At 41.9% G+C, this 25,865-nt stretch overlaps 2 protein-coding genes across 3 annotated transcripts in view; both read left to right on the forward strand.

Moving 5' to 3' along the window:
- Window positions 1-15,010, forward strand: part of LOC121289068 (KRAB-A domain-containing protein 2-like) — a 41,530-nt gene extending 26,520 nt beyond the window's left edge. The window contains exon 2 of the mRNA XM_041208052.1: window positions 13,397-15,010. Within this exon, the coding sequence (XP_041063986.1) occupies window positions 13,397-13,893 (497 nt within the window). The 3' untranslated portion in view covers window positions 13,894-15,010. The remainder of the gene's footprint in view (window positions 1-13,396) is intronic.
- camsap2a (calmodulin regulated spectrin-associated protein family, member 2a) overlaps window positions 1-25,865 on the forward strand; it is a 188,451-nt gene that overhangs the window by 89,734 nt on the left and 72,852 nt on the right. For both annotated transcript variants that reach the window (XM_041208046.1, XM_041208047.1), the window contains one exon: window positions 19,290-19,451. In XM_041208046.1, coding sequence (XP_041063980.1) covers window positions 19,290-19,451 — 162 coding nt within the window. The remainder of the gene's footprint in view (window positions 1-19,289; window positions 19,452-25,865) is intronic.

Below are 25,865 nucleotides of genomic sequence, written 5' to 3' on the forward strand. Positions count from 1 at the left end.
AAGTTGGGACATGGGCAGCATATAGTGGTACGTGAAGTCCTTAACAAGTGCTTGACCAGGCAGATTGGGCCTTAGTTTAAAGTCCCAAGCATAGAATGACCTCTTCAATAATGTATGAACTTATGAATTAGGAGCAGGAGTAGGCCATTCGGTCCCTCGAGCCTGTTCTGCCATTCAATAAGGTCATGCTGACCTGAATGTAACCTCAGCTTCACATTCCTGCCCAAAGCCCAATAACCTTTTACCCCCTTGTTAAAAAGGCAGAACTCCCTCAGTACTACACCAAAATGTTAACATGGAATGTTCAAACCTGGGGAGAGGCTTGAACCCATAATGTTCTGACTTGGAAGCAAGGGCGTTACCAACTTAGCCAGACTGAAAACTACTGTTTGACTTGAATCACTTATGGACCTCAACTTGAGGATGGCCCAAAAAAATAAGGTTTAGTAGATATATTCACCATATATTCTGGTACTGGAACAGGAGTAGGCTACTCAGCATCTCAAGCTTCTCTTGCCATCCAGTTAGACCATGGTTGATCAGTGGCTTAACTCCATCTACTCACCATGGTTCCGTAAGCCTTAAAACCTTGCCAACAAAAATCTATCAAGCTCCATTTTGAAAGTTTCAATTGACTTAACCTCAACAGCTCTTTGCGGGGAGAGAGTTTCAGATTTCCTCCGCTCTTTGTGTGAAGAAGTCCTTCCCGACATCACCCCTGAATTTCATGAGAGGGCAGAACTGGATTAATTGTGAGGTGATTTCTAATGGATGGGTTCAGCAGTCTTTATTTAAGGTTAAAATAAAAGCAAAATACTGCGGATGCTGGAAATCTAAAACGAAACCAAAAATACCTGGAAATACTCAGCAGGTCTGACAGCATCTGCGGAGAGGAACACAGTTAATGTTTCGAGTCCAAATGACTCTTCATCAGAACTAAGAAAAAATAGAAAAGAGGTGAAATATAAGCTGGTTTGGGGGGGGGGGGGAGTAGCGGCGGCGGCACAGGTAGAGCTGGATAGGTGAACAAGGCAAAAGGCAAAAGAGATAGGCGGAAATCCTGTCGGAGAGAAGAGCAATACTTCTTCAAGGTAGACATTCCTTGAAGAGAGATGGCAGTAAAATTAAACACTAAGATGAAAGCAAAATACTGCGGATGCTGTAAATCTAGAACACTTTTGCCCTGTTCACCTATCCAGCTCTACCTGTCCCACCCACCCCCCCACCTTAAACCAGCTTATATTTCACCTCTTTTCTATTTTTCCTTAGTTCTGATGAAGAGTCATTCGGACTCAAAACATTAACTGTATTCCTCTTCACAGATGCTGTCAGACATGCTGAGTTTTTCCAGGTGTCTTTATTTAAGGTTGTTTGATGTCAGCACAAAGCATTGGAATACCAATATAATGTATCACAACGGTAAGGATGGGCAAGGTCCAAACTCAAACCCACACATGCTGAGTTGTAGTTCTGAATCAGGGTTTGCAGGGAGGAAAAATTGCAGGAACAGTAATCCATGGCTTTGCATTGGAAGGGTTTGTCTTGGCAGATCAAAGGATGGGGGATAGGACAGAAGGATTTGATGATAGTTAACATAAACTGAGCTAAGCGCAAGGTTTTGACAGGCACTGTCAGTATTATCCTAGCAATGCAGTGTACTTCCTGTGAGAATGGTACTGAGCAGGAAGGTAATGCAAGAATTGTGTAGTCCTGTTAAGCCTGGAAACATTTGACTTTTTAAGGCCATAAATGGCAGTATCTTATAATAAAAATACACTGTAGCCAGCATCTGGCAGGATTATAATGCCAGCCAGTGAGTCTGTCCCAGAAATATTTAAATTACTGTTATCAGAAAACTATAGGTGTTGTTTGCAGTATTTTACTGGTTAAACTAAATGTGATAAAACTGGGCAGTAACTTGACCCAGAAGCAAGTGGATTGTAGCCTATGGAGAACAATTGTTGGTTTACAGGAACTGATTTTAGCCATCAAGAGTGTATTCTAATACATTTGGTATAGCTAACTTCACCCCTCTCGTGGGAGAAAATGGGTGGTACTGCAAATTATCATGTAATAATATTTATGTTATGTCCTTTGACCCTTCAGCAAAACTCCCAAAACAGTCACTGAAATTTCTTTCTTTCAGAGTAAAAATAACATAACGAGAAAGTTGGTGGCGGGGATGTGGGTGGTGCAGTGCCGTAAGTGGGGAGGAATGTGTAACCTGTATAAATACACTGAGAACACTGAAAATGGAGAACAATAGAAATTATCAAGCCCTAAATTTCCTGGATCCAATTTAGATAGTAATGGTGAAATTTCTGGGGGTTTTTTTTAACACTTACCTTGCCAACATGAACACTGCGAAATTTCATGTGGAGCCCCTCTCTCTGTCAGGAATTTTTAAAAATGTTTTTGTGCTTGCTGTACAGTGTCATCTTTAGGTATAATAATTAATTGGCTGCTGTTTCTGCTATGGATCATCAGTCTCCAAACCTCCTGGTGCACATCTCCCTCTCCTACTATTGTGCAGAACAGGGGTATGCTCATTGGGAATGCCATTCAAGCTGCTTATTTCTGAACACGTGATGGAAAGCAAGGATCCTGTGATATCTTTGTAGGACAGGAAACATAAGAACTAAGAAATAGAAGCAGCTGCAGCCTACATGGTCACCAAGCCTGCTCCATGATTCAATATGATCATGGCTGATCTTGGACTTCAACTGCACTTGCCTGGCTGAGTGCAGCTCCAACAGCATTCAAGAAGCTTGATACCATCCAGGACAAAGCAGCCTGCTTGATTGGCACCACATCCACAAACAATCACTCCCTCCACCACTTACTCACCGTGGCAGTAGTGTGTACCATCGAAAAGATGCACTGAAGAAACTCCCTAAGCCTCCTTAGACAGCACCTTCCAAAGCCACGCTCGCTACATCTAGAAGGACAAGGGCAGTAGATGCATGGGAACACCACCACCTGAAATTTCCCCTTCAAGCAACACACCATCTTGACTTGGAAATATATCACCATTCCTTCACTATCACTGGGTCAAAATCCTGGAGCTCCCTCTAACAGCACTGTGGGTATACCTACACCACATAGACTGCAGCGATTCAAGAAGGGAGCTCACCACCATCTTCTCAAGGGCAATTAGGGTTGGGCAATAAATACTGGCCTAGCCAGCAACACCCACACCCCATGAATGAATTTTTAAAAACTCAATTTTCCCACCCATTTACCATACCCTTTAATTCCCTGAGACACCAAAAATCTGTTTATCCCAGCCTTAAAAATATTAAACAATGGAGCATTCACAAACTTCTGGAATTCCAAAGATTCACAACCCTTTGAAGTAACTTATCTGCATCTCAGCCCTAAATGATCTGCCCTTTATCCTGAGGCCGTGCCCCCCAGTGTTTTAGATTCCCCAACCAGTGGAAACAATCAGGGCATTCTAAAGGGGGAGGGCAAACAGACAGAGATCGTGGTACATATTGGTACCAACGACATAGGTAGAAAGAGGGATGAGGTCCTACAAGCAGAATTTAGGGAGCTCGAAAACAGATTTAAAAACAGGACCTCAAAAGTAGTAATTTCTGGATTACTTCCAGTGCCACCTGCCAGTGAGTATAAAAATGAGAGGTTAGTCCAGATGAATGCGTGGCTGGAGAGATGGCGCAGGAGGGAGACCTTCAGATCTCTGGGACATTGGGACCGTTTCTGCGGGCGCTGGGACCTGTACAAGGCTGACAGGCTGCACCTGAACCGGAATGGGACCAACATCCTTGTGGGGAGGTTTGCTAGTGCTGTTGCGGAGGATTTAAACTAACTTGGCAGGGTGATGGGATCCCGAGAGGAGGTTCAGCAGGGGGAGATGCACAGCCAAAATTAGAAGAGAGAGCATGTGAGTCTGGAAGGCATAGAAATTATAGATCAGTTAAGGCACAAGGGAGTTTGGCACGGTTGGGTGATATTTTAATGCAAAGAGTCTGACAAATAAGGCAGATGAGTTGAGGGCACAAATTAACACATGGAAGTTTGATGTCATTGCTGTCACAGGGACATGGTTGAGAGAGAGGCAGGATTGGCAGCTCAATATTCCAGGTTATAGGGTCTTCAGGCGAGACAAGGAAGAGGAGGGGGTATTACAATATTGATGAAGGAATCAATTACAGCAGGAAGGAGGGATGACATCTTAGAAGGCTCCTCAAATGAAGCCATATGGGTAGAACTGAAAAACAAAAAAGGAGCAATCACATTGCTGGGAGTGTACTATAGGCTCCCAAACAGTCAGAGAGAAATAGAAGAGCAGATATGTAGGCAAATTTCAGAGAAGTGTAAAAATAATAGGGTCATAATATTGGGGGATTTCAACTTCCTCAACACTAACTGGGTTAGTCATAGTGTGATAGGTTTAGAGGGAGTGGAATTCTTAAAATGTATCCAGGAGATCATTTTAAGCTAGTAGGTAGAAGGTCCTACAAGAGAGGGGGTGGTCCTGGACTTTATTTTAGGGAAAGAAGCTGGATAAGTGGTAGAGGTATCAGTGGGTGAGCATTGTGCAGATAGTGATCATAACTCAGTTAGATTCGAAGTTGTTATGGAAAAGGACAAGGATGGGCCAGAAATCAGAGTTCTAAATTGGGGGAAGGCCGATTTTAATAAGATCAGATATGATTTGGCCAGAATGGACTTGGGAGCAGCTACTTTTAGGTAAATTTGCATCAGAGCAGTGGGACTCATTCAAGAAGGAAATAGGGAGAGTACAGGGCCAACATATTCCAGTAAAGACAAAGGGTGGGACCAACAAATCCAGGGAACCCTGGATGTCAAGGGATATACAGGATTGGATAAAGAGAAAAAGGGAGGCTTACGCAGATACCGAGGGCTCAAAACAGCGGAAGCGCAAGAGGAGTATAGGATGTGTAGAGGGAACTTAAAAAGGAAATTAGGAGAGCAAAAAGTGGGCATGTAAAAGCTATTTTACAAGTACATTAAGAGAAAGAGGATAACTAGGGAAAGAGTAAGGCCCATTAAGCACCATAGTGGTCATTTGTGTGTGGGGAGCCAGAAGACGTAGTTATGGTTCCAAATGAATACTTTGTGTCGGAGTTCACAAGTGAGAGGGGCGATGTGGGTATGGAAATCAGGCAGAAGGACTGTGATATAATTGAAGAAATTAGCATAGAAAGGGAGGAGGTTCTAAGTGGTCTGGCAGGCTTAAAAGTAGATAAATCTCCAGACCCAGGTGAAATGTATCCCAGGCTGTTGAGTGAAGCAAAGGAGGAGATAGCAGGGGTGCTGGCAATAATTTTCAATACCTCTCTGGCCACAGGAGAGGTGCCAGAGGACTGGAGGACAGCCAATGTGGTACCGTTATTCAAGAAGAGAGGAAGCGATAAACCAGGAAACTACAGGCCAGTCAGTCTAACCTCAGTGGTGGGGAAACTATTGGAAGTGATTCTGAGGAACAGAATGAATCTACGCTTGGAGAGGCAGGGATTACTCAAGGACAGTCAGTATGGTTTTGTTAAGGGGAGGTCATGTTTGATCAATATGATTGAATTTTTTGAAGAGTTGACCTGATGTGTAGGTGAGGGCAATGCATTTGACATAGTCTACTTGGACTTCAGCAAGGCTTTTGATAAGGTCCCACATGGGAGACCGATAACGAAGGTAAGAGCCCATGGGATCCAAGGCAATTTGGCAAATTGGATCCAGAATTGGTTGAGTGGCAGGAAACAGAGGGTGATGGTCGAGGGATGTTTTTGTGACTGGATGCCTGTGTCCAGTGGGGTTACACAGAGATTGGTGTTGGGTCCCTTGCTGTTCGTGGTATATATAAACGATTTAGACTTGAATGTAGGAGGGTTGATCAGTAAGTTTGCGGATGACATGAAAATTGGTGGGGTGGTAAATAGTGAGGAGGATATAGACGAGCTGGTCAGATGGGCTGATCAGTGGCAAATGGAATTTAATCCGGATAAGTGTGAGGTGATGCACTTGGGCAGGACAAACAAGATACGGGAATACAGGATGAATGGTAGGACCCTGGGAAGTACTGAGGATCAGTGGGATCTTGGTGTGCAGGTCCAACAGTCCCTTAAGGTAGCGGAATAGGTAGATAAGGTGGTTAAGAAGGCATATGGGATACTTGCCTTTATTAGCCGAGGCATAGAATATAGGAGCAGGGAGGTTATGCTGGAACTGTATAAAACGCTGCTTAAGCCACAGCTGGAGTATTGTGTGCAGCTCTGAAATCCGCAATATAGGAAGGATGTGATTGCAGAGGAGATTTGCCAGGATGTTACCTGGGCTGGAGAGTTTTAGTTATGAAGAGAGATTGAGTAGACTGGGGTTATTTTCCCTGGAGCAGAGGAGATTGAGGGGGGACATGATTGACGTGTATAAAATTATGAGGGGCATAGATAGGGTAGACAGGAAGGAACTTTTCCCTTTGGTGGAGGGATCAATATCCAGGTGGCATAGATTTAAGGCAAGGGGCAGGAGATTTAAAGGGGATGTGAGGAAGAATTTTTTCACCCAGAGGGTGGTGATAATCTGGAACTCACTGCCTGAAAGGGTGGTAGAGGCAGAAACCCTCATAACAGTTAAGAAGCATTTGGATGTGCACTTGCGAAGCCATGGCATACAAGGCTATGGGCCTAGTGCTGGAAAATGGGATTAGAACAGTTAGGTACTTGTTTGACCAGCGCAGACTCAATGGGCCAAAGGGCCGTCTATCTCTCAGCACCTACCCTATCAAGCCTCTTCAGAATTTTGTAGGTTTCAGTGAGATTGCACCTCATTCTTTGAAGCTGGAGAAACTAGAAAGAGAGAATATAAGCCCAATTTTCTCAGCCTCTCATCATAGGATAACCCCCTTATCCCAGGTACCAATTTAGTGAACCTTTGCCGGACCACCTCCTTTCTTAAACGTGGAGACCAAAACTGCACCCAGATGCAGGTCTCCTCCAGATGCAGTCCCACCAAAACCCTATACCACTGTAGTAAGAATTCTTCATTCTTGTACTCCAATCCCTTTGCAGTAAAGGCCAACATGCCATTTGCCTTCCTAATTGCCTTCTGTATCTGCATGCTTACTTTCTGCATTCCTTGTACAGGCACACCCAAGTCTCTTTGAACATCAACGCTTATAAGTTTCTCACTGAAAAATATTCTGATTTTGTATTCTTAAAACCAAAGTGAAAATAATTTTATACTTTCCTCTATTATACTCCATCTGCCACCTTGTTGCCCACTCACCTAACCTTTCTATATCTTTTTGCAGCTTCTCTGTGTCCTCCCTGTGCCTCACCTTTCCACCTAGCTTGTTGTCATCAGTAAATCAGAAACATTACCCTCTGTCTCTTCATTTAATTCATTAATATTGATTTTAATTAGCTGGGGCTCCCAACCTGATCCCTGCAGCACTGCACTATTCACTAAGATAAAAGCAAAATACTGCGGATGCTGGAAATCTGAAACAAAAACAAAAATAGCTGGAAAAACTCAGCAGGTCTGACAACATCTGTGGAGAGGAATACAGTTAACGTTTCGAGTCCGTATGATGAAGAGTCATAAGGACTCGAAACGTTAACTGTATTCTACTCCGCAGATGCTGTCAGACCTGCTGAGTTTTACCAGCTATTTTTGTTTTTGCTGCGCTATTGACGGTCTGCCAACTTGGAAAAAGCTCTGTTTATGCACACTTTCTGTTTTCTATCCATTAACCAATCCTCTATCCATGCTAATAGTGTGCAGCACATGGAGTTCAAAGTGCTCAACTAAAACCTAGTTTATTCCAGTTTGACTATATATACATATACAATTGGCCACAAGAGGGTGCTATTACACTCCTCTTAATGAAAAAGTTACACAATGTCAAATTCCATAAACTTATATACATCTCTTGTTATTTCATTTATTTACAAATCCAACATAACCACTGGTTTCCTATTTCTAAGAAGTTAGTTCCTTTCTTGACCCATGTTTCCAGAAATTGGAAAGGACCTGGACCCACCCTCTTGAGTCTGAAGAAGCGTTTACTCCAACAAAAACTGATTTTTGACCCTGACTTCAATTGAATTTTCTACTTCATCAGACCTGTCTGTTTGACTGACTCATCTCTGAACTGGTTTCAGACACAACTTGTGTTAGCGTAACTATTGGCACTCTACTCATATCCCAACTATCCAATTAATCAGACTCATTTGATTCTTCCCAACTTCCTTCTTCTTTATGAACCCTTGTAAGTAAAACATGATCTTTATGTACAAACCTAACCTTTGCACTACAAACTTCTAGATCAAATATATGCAAGGACCACGTTGTTTCCACCGTTCTTCCTGGTAACCATTTCAGCCATTGTGGTGATGATCTTTCACCTTAACCTTCTCATTCAACTTCAGACTTCGTTCTCTCACTCTACCCCTATCATGATTCTCTTTCTGCCTGTATTGTTTCTCTTCTACTGACTTTGCTTCAGCAATGAAAACCTTGTTCTCGAGTGTCTTCTAAGAAACAATCAGGTAGTAGTGTGAGATGTGTTACGATAAATAAACAAAAAAATTTGCCAGTTTGTGTTTCAAAGACAACTGACCTTTCTTCCAATTTGCGTGTAGCATTTTCTTAACAAGAGCATGCTTATGTTCTGTGTGCTCTGCTGCTCCATTTGAAACAGGATGATATGGTAGAGCTTCATTGTGTTTCACCCCGTTAATTCTCAAGAATTTTACGAACTCTCCTGAACAAAACTGAGGTCCGTTGTCGGACACAATTTCCTCTGGGAATCCATCAGCAGCAAACCAACTACACAAATTATCTCGAGTTTGTTAGCTGTTGTTCGATTCATCAGAATCTGTTAAACCTACTTCAAATGGCTATCTATCCGAATGTATAGCAGGTTGTCTTCAAATTCTGCAAATTCTATGTGTTCCCTCTGCCACAATCTAGCTGGCCATTTCCATGGCTGTAAAGGTATTGATGGCAGCTTCTTTCCTACTGCTTGACATGCTCTGCACTGTTTCACTGTGTCTTCTGTATCCTTATCAAACCTTGGTCACCAAAGATAGCTTCACATTAGACTCTTGGTCAAGCTCATCCCTAAATGTTGATTGTGAAGATCACATAGCAACTATGATCTCTACCTTTTTTTAGGTATTATAACTCTGGCTCCCCACGTAATACCATGTTTATAAACAGACAGCTCATTGTGGCGCATTAAAAATGGCCTGATTTCTAAATCCAGCATCTGTGACGATCACCCATTTGTGATATATTCATATGCCCTTGCCAATACAGGGTCTCTGTGAGTTGCTCTCCCCAATGTCATCAGGTTTGACTGGCAACTGCTCTATGTGTGAAAAGAAAAATAAATCCTTCATCACCTACTGGAGTTTTTGTTTAACTGCTAGCATTCTAAGCTGGAATTATTTGTCTTTCTCGTTTTCTCTTTCTGTTCTTTCCTGTTCAAGTTTATGTTGCTCCATTTCTAACCACGCCATTTCTAACTCCCTTTGAAATGCTCTCTCTCTCTTTCCTTTTCTTTTTCTTTCTCTGACCTTCCTTCCCGTTTCCTTTGGAATGCCCTTTCCTTTTCTTTTTCTTCTGCCTCCAGTTCTAACTCTTAAATTTGCAACTGAATTTGAGCCCATTCCAGTGAACCACCCCTGGGAGAACTCGGTCTCTTAGGGCATGCCTTCCAATTTCAAATGCTGTGCCATCTCTTCAATTATCTCTGCCTTCCTAGCTTTGCAGGCAATCCTACTCTTAATTTACTTGCTAATTCGATTAAACTGGCTTTTGGGAACCCTTATTAAATCGTCAGGGACATCTCTCCTGCTTGCAGGAAAGCTTTAGCAGTTTCCAGTGCCATCTTATTCTTGACAGTACAAACCTGGTGTTTCCTTTTAGCTTTGATTATTTACTAAATTTGCATCCAAATCGCCGTCATTTTTTGATCCAAAATATCTCTGTCGAGCCCCCAAACTTTGTCACGACCCACTGGGGATACCGGGCTGTAATATCAAGCCCCACTGTTCTCAGAGCTGTGACAAATGTGCAAGAAGTTTGATCAAACCACCAGATTGCCCCAATTCTACCTAACTGTTTAATTTAGGTTAACAGAATATGAGCACCAGGTTTGTAAACTTAATAAATAAATAACTGTTTATTGAACAAACTGTCACTAACCAGTGGCAAAGGGAAGAAATATGAACTGTTCATTTCTAACACTATAGCTTAAACTCTACCCCTTTCTTAAATCCCTATACACACACATACAAGACACGTAAGACACACAAAAACATGGATTTTAAGGGTGGGATAAAACAGTTCAATAGCACCAATTCTGTTGTCAGGCAGCTTTCTTGATCCAGGACTCCATTCTGGCACCATCCTGTATTTCATGGCGCACACTGTTCCAGGACTGCAACATTGTACATATCTCTCATCCTGTTCTGATGGACATGTCTCTCAACCTGCAGCCATTGTAACTTTAATCCCCAGTCCAACAGAAATAAAAAGATGTTTTTCTTGCAACACTGAGGGTGAGTGAGACAAATGCAGTCAGTCTCTCCTCACCATTATCCAACACATGAGATGTCACTGCACCTCCTCCATATGGCATCACATGCTAGCTTAATCTTTTTAGACACATCATAATGTAGAAGCATTGTACCATCGACCAATTTACTTTTGCACTACTGGAATTCCTTATCACACTCCCTTGTCCAATTCCACAGAACATCCTTCCTCAAGAGTTCATTCAATGGATGCAATAAGGTCGCTGAATTTGATTTGAATTTATCAAGTAAGTAACTAAGCCCAAAAAAAGATCTGAGCTCAGAGATACTCTGAGGGTGCGGTGCATTTCTTATTGCTTGAACCTTACTCTTGGTGGGATGTAACCATCTTTGTCTACCCAGTGACCCTGAGTTTTGAAATATTTTACATTTGTGTGTCTTCATCTGAACTCCACGCTTCTCCAAACATTGGAGCACCTTTTTCAGCCTGTCATTATAGGTCTGCCAGTTTGGAGCTGAAATAAATGTACCATCCAAATTGCACACTAGTCCCTGAATTCCTTTACAAAATTTGGTTCATTACCCTTTGAAAAATTCCGGGATCTGAGAAACACCAAATAGCAGCCCATGAAACTGAAAAGACCCATGCGTGTATTAATTGTCAAGTATGACTTAGACTCATCGTCTAACTCAAGTTGCAGATAGGTATTTGTCAGATCTAACTTTGTAAAGCCTGGTCTCCTGACAAAATTGTGAACAGATCCTCTACTTTTGCAAAGTATCGGTTGGATTACCTCCCTTGGATTACTGATTTACAGTTACTTATAATCCCCACATATTCTTACACTGCCATCTGACTTTGGTACTACCACTATAGGAGTATCCCAATTACTCCATTCTACATTAGAGATAATGTTCTTAGTTTCAAGTCTTGTTGTTTCTTGCTCTTCTTGCTCCCTTAGAGCATAAATGTACTGGATGAGGTCTGCAATAAACTGGTCTTGCATTCCTCTGGACCCTACCTTGGCCTTATACGCTTGGATAGGTTTGCTGGTCTCATTAAACATCTGAGGGTACTTTGCAATCATGTTATCATATGTTGTGAATTTTGCTTCAATGCGAAAAAGCTCAGTCCAGTTTAACTCGAGTGCTGTTAACCTATGTTTCTTCCTAACAAGGATGGCTTTCCATCTTCTACCACAATGATGGGCAATTTTGCACATTGCTCCTTATATGTGACTGGAACAAACAAACTTCCCACTATGGGGATTTTTCTGCTCCATAAATTCACAATTCTTCGTGGGATTTCTTCAGCTGGTGCTGACTCTACTTTTGACAGTATAACGATTCAGGAGTCATGCTGATGATGCACCCGTGTCGACCTTCACCTTTACTGGTGCTCCATCCAATGCTAGTTGGACTACAAAGCCCTGCAGATTTCTACTGGACGTCCTTGTGTTTCGGATCCTAAGAGTCTCAACAGACCACTCATTGACTGGCTGCTGTTCGACAACCGTATGCAGTGGCTGCCATTTTACTCAGCCAGCGTTTTCTAAGTTTACATTCTTTCAACATGCCTTGGCAGCTGTGACAATTCTGTGCCCAGCACAGGTAACTGGACCTTTTAGTACTTCTGCTACTGCTAACTGCTGTTGTTAGGGCTTCTGCTTACTCAGCTGCAGCATATTCAGTTGTTAACTCTGATTTCTCTCAAGTCATGTCCCGCCTTGTCCATGAGCAATGCTGTTTGGCAAGCTATGTTGAAAATGAACTTTGGCAATGTCAGCAACTTACTGCAAATGCCTTCACTTTTTAAATTGCACACAAACCTGTCCTGCACTGCTCTCTTTTAAAATTCTCCAAATTTGCAATGAATGGACAGCTTTTTCAAAGCCACAATAAACTCTCCTTTGTCCTCATTGGGCAACTGGTTTCTGGTTCCAAACCCATAGCTTTCTTCACACTTCAGTGGCTTGGCATTGTAGTGCTGCTCAAGCTTACACAAAATGTCCGATAGCGGCATGTCTTATGGGTTAGCAGGGACGAGCAAATTCTTGAGTGTTTCATTCACTTTTGGAATGCTTCTGTCAAGAAGTATTACCTTTTTCCTTTCCCCCACTTCTGGTTAACAGCTGGATTATCAGGAACATCAAGGATATTATTAGCAGTAAAAAACATCTCTGTCCGCTCCACATACACACCAAAAGACTCTCAGTCATGACTACTCTCGGATCATGAAATGGGCCATTTGACTGCTCTTTCATGAAATGGCCAATGCTACGTATTCATGGAATTTCTGCTCAAGCTTGTTGCAGAATGCAAGTTTAACATCATGTACTAAGTTGTTCAGTTACAGCATGAACATTGTAAATTTGGAAAGCAAGTTTGTCTACAAAGGCACAAATGGTGGTTGGTGGAAGGTGTAAAATTTAGTCTAAGTTTCAAAAGGACCGGGCATGAAAAGTAATTAGTTACACCTTCCTATTTGACTTCAGTGGCTCATACAGCAGGCGTTGGAATGTGTGGAAATCCATGATGGAAGTGAAAATAACATAGTGTTGACTTCAAAGGCAAGTAACTCTTAACAGTTCATTGGTGCCCAGTTCATCTCTCCTTTGTTGTACCCATTTGAAAATGTGATGGCATTCACACCTCTTGTAGAACCAGTATATAAGCATAGAAATCTATACTAACTAGCATAACCTCTGCAAATAATGAAGATGGATGACTGTATTGAGAACGGTGCTGTTTTGTGGTCTGCTGAATATGAACAGAAAGTTATTGCTGTCCTCAAGCGTGGGAAAACTGCACAGAAACTTCAAGAGATGAATAACACATCCTGAAAACTTTCATGCTTATGTTTCTAGGTGGTGTGGACAAGGTTACCAAGAGCAATGGTGAGTACGTGGCTACCAAGGAAGCAATCCTAGACATCATGCGACAAGCCCATATTGAAACTGGCCATGGTGGTGAAAAGAAGAGCCAGAATAAACTTTCTGAAAAGTATGCAAACATCCCACTGCTTCTTATAGGACAGTACATCAGCCACTTTGAGGGTCACAGGCAGGAGAGAGCAACAGGAGTGCTTGTGAGACACCTGTCTGTCAACGACTCGAATGAACGTGGACAAGTAGACCTGGTTGACATGCAGACTATGAAGGAGAGAAGTTATCATTTCATAATGCACTACATGGAGTACCTGACCAAGTTCCACATCATTTGCCCTCTGAAATCCAAGACGGCAGCTGAGGTTACCCATGAGCTGCTTCTCATATTTCTAGACATCGGAGCTCCACATATTCTTCAATCAGATAATGGAAGGGAGTTCACAGCACAGGTCATCCACAAACTGGCAACAATTTGAGAAGAACTGCTTTTGGTCATCCCTAGAGTCAAGGCTCTGTGGAACACAGTAATGGTGATATGAAGCTGAGGCTAACGGCCTGATGCCTGACAACAACTGTGGTCAGTGGAGCTATGGCGTCTGACTTGTTCAGTGAATAATGAACAGCAGTTATCATGAGGCTATAAACTTGGCTCCTTACCAAGGACTCACTGGAAACAAACCACGGTGTAGCCTCAGATCAAAGTTGCCAGATGAGTTCCTCAACAGGATCTCCACAGCCATTGAAGAAGAAGAACTGGAAAGATTTCTTGAGAACATGGAAAATCCTGATCCTGAACTGGCCCCCGGGCCATCCACCACAGACGACTCCAAGTCAGCTCTTGAACCATCCAACAAGGACAACTCTGAGCCAATCTCTGGATCATTCAACATGGATGACCCTGAGACATCCCCGGGACCATCCTCCATGTAAGACCCTGATCAGGCTTCTGGATTATCCACTACAGATTACCTTAAATCTGAAGAAGAACTTCATCCTGCCAGATGTGCAAGGAAGGTGGCACACAAGGGCATTATGCAGCAAGCCAAGCGGATGCTGTCATGCAGCACAATGCACTTTAGGCTGTTGGTGTTGGAGACAATGTGACTGTCCCAGTGTCAGTATTTGACCCCAGTAAAGGTGACCTACCAAATCTTTTAGGTGTGATGCTGGCAACAGATGGGACTGGCTACACCACTGGAACAGCTAAGGGGATTGTGAAAAGCAAATTTGCCAGGAATTAGTTTGAATTTGTGCAGTACAGTGGACTCAATACAGAAGACATTCTACCGGAAGGACTCAGCCTTTGTGAGATTGTACGTGCTCGAAGTGTTTGAGGTGGTCAAGGCTTCCAGAGATGTCACTGCAGGAGTAACTGCTTATCAAGATGATGATCCTGCGTGAAAGCAGGTCTCTGCTGCAACAGTGCCTGTTACAGCTACAAATCCTGTGACAACGCTGATATTAAATATGTATGAATTATATTTATGCTGTTTTTGTAAACATTGATGTATAAGCTATCTGAATGGTTTGGGTGCGATCCTGAATGAAATAAACCAACAAATTTGAAATGTTTGGCTGTCACAATGAACCTGAATATTGACATTGAATAAAGGTGCATTATACATATATGAATTGTTTCTTTATTTGTTTATGTTGTACTGTAAGCATTGATGTATATAAGCTATACCTGAATGGTTTGGATATAATAATGGATGAAACATAAGAGGACAGCAAACAGAATTAAGCAGATTATACACTTGTGAATGAATTGTTATTTTTTGTTCATAAAAGATGGCCATTTCATGAATTGAGCAAGTTTTCTGATGCCCATTTCATGAACTGGGTGGTCAAACTGCCAGTTTCATGAACTGTATGTACAGGTAGGCTGCCTATTTCAAGAAAGGGGCAATTTAACTGGCCATTTTAGGAAATGGGCAGTTTCACAAATTGGGTGTAACATATACATTCGTGCACAAATGGCCACAAGACCATGTTATTACAGATCCAAAAAAGAGACTGACGTCACTTCAGTTAAGGATTGTGCAGCTCTCGTTAAGAGGAATTTTTAAAGCAAAAAGATCAGTTGCCTTATCTAGTGGTAACTTAATGTTGTCGGAGTAATTTGGAAGATATACATACAAAATCTCTGTTACAACAATATTGATGACTTCAGGCCACACCTCACCTAAAGTTTTGGGCTCAAACCTACACCAGTAATCTATGCCATTACTGGCATAAATGCAGGAAACTCGTGTAAACTGCTCTTTGTGTAGGGGTGAGGCTATTTAAAAGAGTGTTAGACAGTTTCAATTGATGTGTCTCAAAAGGGGCACAAATGATTAAGGAAGTTTTCTCCTATCAACGTTTCAACATAAAACCAGCATAAATCAATAACACACAAGCTTCCTCGGAACAAATCTATGAAACCATTATTGCCCTGTAGTCATGTCAAAGCTCCAGGAAATTCCAGGCTAATCTGTTGTCGGTGATATTGGTTGAGGAATAAATGTTGGCCAGAACACCGAGAAGATGTGTCTGCTCCTCTTTAAATAGACAGGGCCCCATAATCAATATCTGATTGCATCTCTTCCAATGCAGCAATTCCTTAGAACTGTACAGAATTGTTGAACATAGTAGCTCATAACTGGGTCAGCAAATTAAATACATCCATCGCTTGATTTATTGTGCACAAGATAACACAATACAAGAATTGAACTCATTGTATGAAATATAGCATAAATCCCAATTGGATCAGCATGTAAAATATCCAATAAATCAGTAATTGAACCAATGTTAGTGTATGAAATATTTGGTAAATATGGTAACTAATCCAATCAAGCAATCAACAGATAGGATATACCAGGACTTTGTTGAAGCTGTCAACAAAGAATGAATCTTATTTTCACTCTGTGCAGAGCGTACCAACATGGGTTGAGGTTAAGAAAGAGCTGGAAATCAGATCTGTGTCTGAAACAAGACCTGGGTGAGCAGAAGGGCTGAACAATGTAATGTTTTGGCATTTCAGGCTATGTTGGCGTTGCTGGAATCTTGGTGCAATAAATCTCAAGCTGTACTGCTCAAGGGAAAAACCTATGAGGCCCTGAAGTAGACCACCAAGCTGGGAAAGATTCCTTTGTTAATTGGGTGTGTCTACTTTGATAGTGTTGTGAATGGACAGGTGCAGCACCCCAGCTACTGCCCTGAGAGGAAACTGATGGTGCATGGTGAACCACCCTGGCAATTTGGGAATGACCAGGTGGTGCTGGTATTCCTGCAGCACAATAACTAATTGCTACGTGGGGTCAGAGCACCAGGAACATGGCTGATGTGGCTGTCAGGTAGGTTTCACACAGCCTGTGAGCCCCCAGGGCTGAGATCAGGCATTATCAGGCGTGGTGGTGCATCTAGTGAGGATTGCATGATCTGTGTTGGCGAGTTGTAGGACTCAGGTGTAAAGAACCTACTTTGGGTCAAGTTGCATTTTGCAATTTCATACTTTTCTCACAGTGGGGACCTCGATGTAACCAACGTCATTAAAGCATTAAAATGAAAGCAAATTACTGCAGATGCTGGAAATCTAAACTAAAAACAGAAAATGCTGGAAAAATGCAGCAGGTCTGGCAGCATCTATTGAGCGAGAAAGAGAGTTAATATTTCAAGTCAAATATGACTCTTCTAGTTTTATATCACTAAAACATTATCTGGTCATTCATCTTATTGCAGTACCTAGGACCTTGCTGTGTGCAAATTGGCTGCCACATTTCCTCACATTACACAGTGACCATGCTTCAAAAAGTACCTCATAGGATGTCCCAAAGAACTTTACAGCCAGAGGTCATGAAAAGCACTATATGACTGCAAGTTGCAGATAAACAGCACAGTAATCAATCTAAGATCAGTATATGAAATATTGTCCAAATGTAGTAACTAATCCAGTCAAAGAATTGATCTGTCTTATAATCATAACCTGTAAAGACTCGAAGAATAGGTGGTTAAAGACCAGATTAGAAAACTGGGATTTGAATTATTTTTATAACTTTTTTTAATGAGTTCAGAGTTAATTGTATTGCACAAAGTTAGTTATAATAAATGTTCTACTTTCGTGTCATGAACACAACTTTACAAGATGATTATGTTTTAAAATGTCCCTTTAACTTAAAGTAAAACAGAGAATTCTGGAAAGGAGTGTATAATTAGAATCTCTGGTAAATGCCTCAGTTCGGAGAAATGGCCATGTGATTTCAGGTTGTCATGGGGATGGGAGAGAAGCTCAAATAGAAACCCATTGAGATGTTGGGGTGGTAGATTTTTTAACACCTTTCACAATATCTTACAGAACAAAGTAAAGAGGCTGAGTAGCGGGGGGAAACTGCAGCCTTGAAAAAGACAGGAGAAACTTTTTTAAAGATCAAGCAGGATGCTTTTAAGGGTTCACTTTCTGGTCAAAAGAAAGGGAAATGAACTGACAGAGTTCTTGAAGATGGTGGGGGGGGGAGGTGAGTGGGGTGGGGTCATGAAGATTTTAGGTTAATTGCTTGAGATTTACTCAGATCTGGAAAACTCAGGCAGAGTGGAATGATTGTCGAAGGACACTGGAAGTTTCAACCTGGCATGCCAGGGAGAAGTGAACCTCTGCTTGAGGGTTGGGAGTGACTTTGTGACAGATCCTTTAATGGTCCTTTAATATCAGAATCATAACGTATAGTAAAAGTGTTTCATAAGACAATATTTTGGTTGTGTTAGTTAGGTATTGTGAAACATACATTTTCCTTTATTTTAATGTATCAGTTACCTGTTACTTAATGTTAGATATATGTTGATTTTAGTTTGTGTGTTCTGGTAAAAGTCTTAAAAAGTGAAATTTTGTCCTTCAGTTATCTCCGTAGGTCGTTTGGGAAATTCATCTCTTTTAAAGTTATCAGTCTTCACCGGGATCGCAACACTTAATTTTAAACTATTGTAAAATAAGCTGCTGAAACAAATCAATTTTTCATCATTGCTAATAATCTGTTACTATTGAAACCAGCAGGGAATAAATTTAAGTTTATGTGATGTTTTGTATCTGAGATGTCACCAGCTAATAATTTTAGAAAAACTTATAGGGATATTCTTAACTCCTTGAACTAAGCAAAATGAAGCACCAGAAGCTTCGAAATGTGATAATGAAGAAAAAGTTGGCACTTCTGATATTTCAGCTTTCATACGCTTTCTGGATGGGAAATTGAGATCAGGTGCACCCTTTGTTTGAGTGCTATAGGTGTCGTTTGGGCACCTAAATGGCACCTAATGTGCACGCAGACAGTTATACTGAAAATCACGCTGAATGCCATCTTAGGTTAAGGGCTGTTGGTTGTCCTTTACTAAGTTTGAATCAGGCCTTAGAGCATTTGCATATGCAAATATGGAGCCTGATATCTGCTTCTGGTCCTGGCTGCAACTTTGGTTTGCCCTGAAGCAGCCAGTGCGCTGCGCAAAAAAAGAGTAAGTACTTCCCGTCATCCCCACCACTGCCGATCCTGAGATCTCTAACTGCACTCGTGACCCCAAAAGGTACTCCTGAGGTCTGCGATCTTTCTACCTGATCCCCCCCCCACACCGGACCCTGACCAGGGATTCCAAAGGCTATCTGTTCCCCCCCAAGAACCCCATGATCCATCCTAATCACTTACCCGGAACTTGGAGCACTAACCTGTGCAGGCTGCTATTAGGGCACCATCTACATTACAATGAGACCTGAGGCCCACACTCTGCCTGCTGTTAACACCTGTAGGGTAAGGTGCCCAAAAATTGGCACATCCAAATTTCCAAGCCTATGCCTTTCATACAGCTGTGACATTTACCGAAGATTACTCTGAATCTTATCTCTTTGCAGACTGCCCACCTGGCTATGATTGACACTCTGATGATGGCTTACACTGTGGAAATGATCAGCATTGGGAAAGTGGTCTCATGTGTCCAGCAGTTCACAAACTTCTTCCCAGCCACAGAACTTCCGTATGACATTGAAGATGCCATTGTCTGCTGGATAAATAAGGTAAGGTGTCTCCAATCTGATAAAGTGAAATTATATTGGTGGGAGAAGAGTTCGTAGTATTGGGTGTGGCATTGAGGTAGCTGGATTCAACAGCTGCATGTGATGAACAGCTATCAGCCAAGCTGTACATGAAATACCTTTTTCTTACCAGTTGAGGTGGGTAGAAACACATAATTTGCCTAATCATATATTATTGATGCTTCCTTGGCTGTGTCTCTCTAGAACCTTTTCTAAGCAGATGCATTTTCAAGTTGTTTAATGGAATCTGCATTGTACTATTCTATAGGAACATTGAAGTCTATTCGAGTCATTGTGCCTGCAAGAACTATTCACTTCATTTCACCCTTTAAAAAGAGTTAGTGAACCTGACTGAAAAACACCCCTTGCACATGGAATCATTTTAGTTTTGTAAAATCAATATAAACAATGTGCCTTCTATTTTATATACAAAAAAAAAATTGGAACACCATCAACAAATGTTTCTTCCTTCAGTCATTTCAGCTGTAGGACCTTCAAAGCTCTGCCCAGCACTGGCCCACAGCTGATGCATATGCGCACACACACACACACACACACACACACACACACACATGCATGCACAAAATCTCTCTCTCTCATGCACACACCTCTTCCCGCTGCCCCCGGCCCACAGTGAACACACACACACACTCCCGGTAATGATTATCATCGTTTAAAGCTGAATAATTCAGGCCTTTTTGGTATGTGATTGAGTGCAGCTATCCACTGAGGCACTGAGGTATTGAGGTGGGTGTCAGCCTCTGATTAACTTCAACCATTATTGCTGTGTAATTACTAAGGGAGAATAGTGCAGTGAGTGGATAAGGAGGAACAGGTTTTCCAACTGTTTTGCATCTTGTATTGCTTTTTGAGGAATTTTGAGACCAACATGATAACTAAAAAAGCTAAGAAAGGTTTTCCAAAATAACGGTTGTGTGTGCTTTTTCCCATGGTTTTTCTTCTCTCATACGCTGTTGAGTGCGCACTTTCTCACTATTGGGCTCTTTCCTGGCTCAGGTACCTTAATGGATGTTCTCACATGAACTTGTACTCTTATTTTCTTGTATGCTCATTCTATTGTTTGTAGTCTCGCTCTTGAGTGCTCTTGTTACCTCACTCTTTCATGTGCTTATGCAAATTCTAGGAGATAAGGAGGGAGAGTGCACAAATTCTCTGTAGTGCATGCTCTTGTGTGTGTGCTGTCTCTTTTTCTCATGTATGCTTTCTCTCTTGTACACTTCATACGAGGTTAATCTTTTGTGCTCTCTCTCTACTTTTTATGCATGTGCTGGCTTTCTCTTCTTTAGCTGTCTCCTGGCTTAGGTGCCTGATATCTTGCTTGCTCACAAATGATGGTGTTAGCAGTAAACCAGGTCCAGCTTCAGGGTGAATTGAGAGTGGGTGGTGCTCATTGAAGCCTGTACTTGAGAGCTGTGCTTTTCCTCAGTTGGAGGCTTTGGTTTCAGGGCAGGGAAAGGATCCAGAAGGGAAGAATGGAAACTGGTATTTGTACTCAATTATAGTTTAACAATAAAACAGTTGTGATCCACAGAATGCCTTCTGCTGCCTGATTTGGTAAATGGATATCCACCAATTAGACAATTAGACCATATCACATGTGCTCACTCTCTCTTGCATCAGTCTTTTTCAATGGTCATTTGAACCCTGTTCTACTCCATGTCCTCTTTTCATCTCTCCACTCTTCCCCCTATCTCTCTCTCTCCACCCTTCTGCGTTCCCTGTTCCTCAGGCTGGACTCATTCTGCTCACTCCAATCTCACTGCGTTGCAAATTTTTAGTGAGATGTCACTGATTTGAGTCAGACACAAATGTGCGAAGTTTGTAAAATATAATCTACAATTGGCAGTCAAGCAACACAAGAACTTTGTTCAGATGTCCCAGTGCTATGTTATTGTTAACAATCTCACAGAAAGGAGATCACAACCTTGGGCAATGTGTGCAGAATTAAATATTGATTATTTTGTGAGCAAGTTACAAAGTATTTTCTTTTGTCCAGAAGAACACACAATATTTAAATATGACCAATACATTAATGCTAAAAGTTAGTTAAGGAAAAAGCGGGACCTATCAGAGATGAAGATGGAAACATGTGTGTAGATACAGAGGCTGTGGGAAGAGTTTTGAATGAATATTTTATCTCTGTGTTTACAAAGGAAAGGGAGGATGTAGATATAGTAGTCCAGGAGGAACACGGTGAGATATTGGATGGGATAGTCATAAAGAGAGAGGAAGTACTCGAAGGGTTGAAATCCTTGAAAGTTGATAAGTCACCAGGTCCAGATGGATTGTTTCCGAGGCTGCTGAAGGAAGTCAGGGAGGAGATAGCAGATGCTCTGAGGATGATTTTCCAATCTTCATTTGACACAGGGTAGATACCAGAAGACTGGAGAAATGCAAACGTAGTTCCATTGTTTAAAAAGGGATCAAAGGAAATGCCAACAATTATAGGCCAGTTAGTCTTACATCAGTGGTGAGCAAATTAGTAGAATCAATCCTGAGAGATAGGATTAACTGTCATGTGGAAAGGCATGGACTAGTCAGGGATGGTCAGCATGGATTTGATTGAACTCTTTGAGGAAGTGACAAGAAGGGTTGATGAAGGTAGTGCAGTGGATGTTGTGTACGTGGATTTTAGCAAGGCATTTGACAAGGTCCCACATGGCAGATTGGTCAGGAAAGTAAAAGCCCATGGGATTCAGGGTAATGTGGCAAACTGGATAAAAGGTTGGCTTTGTAACAGGAAACAAAGGGTAATGGTCGATGGATACCCTTGTGAGTGGAACGTTGTGTCAAGTGGTGTTCCACAGGGCTCGGTGTTGGGACCCTTGCTGTTTGCGTTATATATAAATGATTTGGACGTGAATGTGGGGGGCACGATTGGGAAATTTGCAGATGACACAAAGATTGGCCAAGTAGTCGATAGTGTAGAGGATGGCCATAATCTCCAAAACGATATAGATGGGTTGGTGGAATGGGCGGTAAAGTGGCAGATGGATTTTAACATAGAGAAGTGTGAGGTCATACATTTAGGGAGGTCAAACAGTTACAGGGATTACAAAATAAATGGGAATATACTGAGAGGGGTAGATGAAGTGAGAGATCTTGGCGTACAAGTACACAGGTCCCTGAAGGCAGCAGTTCAAGTAGACAAGATTGTAAAGAAGGCATATGGAATGCTGTCCTTCATTGGCAGAGGTATAGAATATAAAAGTAAGGATATAATGTTGGAATTGTAGAAAACACTGGTGAGGCCACAATTGAAGTATTGTGTGCTGTTCTGGTCACCACATTACAGGAAGGACATAATAGCTCTGGAGAGAGTGCAGAGGAGGTTTACAAGAATGTTGCCAGGGTTAGAAAAGAGTAGCCACGAGGAGAGATTGGATAGGTTAGGGTTATTTTCCTTAGAACAAAGAAGGCTGAGTGGTGACTTGATTGAGGTGTACAAAATTATGAGGGGAATAGATAGACAGGATAAAATTGTTTCCCTTGGTGGAGAATTCTATAACCAGGGGACATGGATTCAAGATAAGTGGCAGAAGGTGTAGAGGGGACATGAGGAAGAACTTTTTTACGCAGAGGGTAGTGGGTGTCTGGAATTCGCTGCCCAAGTTGGTGGTAGAGGCAGAAACTCTAAGCTCTTTTAAAAAGTACCTGGATCTGCACCTAAAGTGCTGTAAGCTGCAGGGCTATGGGCCGGGTGCAGGAAGGTGGGATTAGAAAGAGCACCTGGGTGTCCTCGGGCTGGCATGGACAAGATGGGCCAAACGGCCTCCTTCTGTGCTGTAACTTTTCTATGGTTCTAACGATTCATTCAGCTTTCCAACTGCTTGTTCGACTTGCAGTCAAATGCCCTGAGAAGCATTGCAGAATGTGGATTGTCCTGTTGCTGACATACTTGCAATGACTGTTTATCATTCATGGAAAATGAACTAATTGTCGTGACCTTAGTTTGCCATTTCCAGCACACTTGTGAGGATGTGCAGTCCGTTCTGTGATTCACTCCCTCGGCACAATGGGTGTTAATAATGTGAATGGTGCTGCTGTGCAACAGCCACGTCATTACATAAATGATGCATAGGGTTCATAAAATGTCAGCGTACCTTGAATGCCAGACTGTTTCTTTGAAATAAAAGTGTTGTTGCTCCAAGACAGTCATTGATCCACTGATTCTAGGAGACTTTGGGTCACTACTGTGCATGTTCGAGTGAGTTACTACAAACAAAAGTTCAATTTGATCACAGCCCTACTCCTTTTCACCATCTGAAGAAATTGCGGCGTTGTTCAGTTTAGGTAAATCTGAATCCAGTTCAAAAAAAAAACCCTGCAGGGTCACGTCTCAGTTTGAATCTGGAGGTCAGATGGAAAAGTATTACCCACCTTATTTGCAGGAACGTTTGCAAGTGTCTCTGCAATATCACAGCCATTTTAAGAGGTGCCAAATAAATTGTTGTGCTGTCCATTCACCAAAATTCCCAAACGAAAGGCTGTTCTGTGTTTAAATGACCAGAGCTGCAAAACATTTACAGCCTACGTTTAAAAAAAAAGATTGCACAATAGGATTGAATAGTTCTTAGCGAAAAATATAAATATTCTAATTTCTATCAACAAAATGCAGGTGGTAATTAGTTTACAAAATGTAACTGTTCTTTCAAATGAGGAAAAATGTGAGTTCCACCACGTTAACCTGTCTCTGTTTGACAACTGTTAGAATGCTTACCTTTCCTGTCACCAGAAGCCTCTAATAATCAAGTGAAATAATTAAAGGCCGTTTGCTTAAAAATACAGCTTTATTTGAACTCGATCACAGTAAGGAAAAACATCAGTCTTTAAGTTTAATGGCACTTAAATTTGTAAAACACCAAAGAAGAACTACAACAGTCATGTAATCAATAGTCTGTTTCTTCTCCTTTCTTTCTCTCTGTCTCTCTCTCTTTCCCCCTTTCTTTCAAATCAAAAGCAATGCAAACTTGTATTTATATAACACCTTAAATGTGGTAAAACATTCCAAGGTGCTTCACAGCAGCATTATCAAAGAGCATTTGACACTTAGCCACATAAGGCGATATTAAAGCAGATGGTGGAAACTTCGGTCAAAGAGGTACTTTAATGGAGAGTTTTGAAGGAAGAGAGAGAGAGAGGTGGAGAGAGGAAGAGGTTTAGGGTGCATAGGGCCTTGGTAACTGACCGCACGATCACCGATGGTGGAATTCTTAAAATCTGGGATGCACAGTAGCCAAAAATTAGAGGAGCTCAAATATCTCAGAGGGTTGTGTAAAAGAAATAACAAAGTTAGTGGGGGGTGGGGTTGTGGGAGCGTTTGAAAGCAACATACGAACATACTAATTAGGAGCAGCAATAGGCCATTTGGCTCCTTGAGCCTACTCCACCATTCAATAAGATCATGGTTGATCCAATTGCGGCCTCAACTCCACGTTCTGCCCACCTCCTAATAACTTTTGGCCTCCTTGTTAGGCAAGAATCTATCTGCCTCTGCCTTAAAAATATTCATTGATCCTATCCCCACCGCTCTCTGGGGAAGAGTTCCAAAGATTCACGACCCTCTGAGAGAAAAAACTTCTTCTCATTTCTGTCTGAATGGGAGACCCCCTTATTTTTAAATTGTGTACCCTAGTTCTAGTCTCTCCTACACAGGGAAACATCTTTTCAGCATCCATCCTGTCACGTCCCCTTAGGATCTCATAAGTTTCAATAAGATCATCTCTCAATCTTCTGAACTCCAAAGGATACAGGCCCAGCCTGCCCAACCTTTCTTCATAAGATAATCTCCCGCATCCCAGGTATCAGTCAAGTGAACGTCCTCTGACCTGCTTCTAATGCACTTATATCCTTTCTTAAATAAGGAGGCCAAAACTGTACACAGTACTCTAAATGTGGTCTCACCAATGCCCTGTAGAACTATTAACTAGCTTGAGAATTTTAAGATGAAGGCATTCTTAACCAGCAGCCGATGTAGATCAGCAAGCACAGGGATGATGGCTGAATGGGATTTGCTGCAAGTTAGGATACAGGCAGCAAAGTTTTAGATAACTGCAAGCTCATGGAGGATAGAGGCTGGTGAAGAGTGCACTGGCATAGTCAAATGTTCATCTCGGGGTGAAATATGACACCAAGGTTGCTACAGTCTGATTCAGCCTCAGGTGGTGTCTGGCAGAGGGATGGAGTCGGTGGCCAGGGAACATTAACTTCCTCTAGAATTGGCTGCATAGGGGCTGAAACTTCTGAAAGCTAAAGAAAAATATTTTGTCAGTACAGCTGACTGGTACTGATGTATTTCCTGGGAACTTTGGTGCATTGCACTTGCTCAGACTGCGCAACCCAAATTCAATTACAGGTCTAGGGAAATTGTCATAT

The sequence above is a fragment of the Carcharodon carcharias genome, chromosome 16 (genome assembly GCF_017639515.1).
Source record: "Carcharodon carcharias isolate sCarCar2 chromosome 16, sCarCar2.pri, whole genome shotgun sequence".
NCBI classification, from domain to species: Eukaryota; Metazoa; Chordata; class Chondrichthyes; order Lamniformes; family Lamnidae; genus Carcharodon; species Carcharodon carcharias.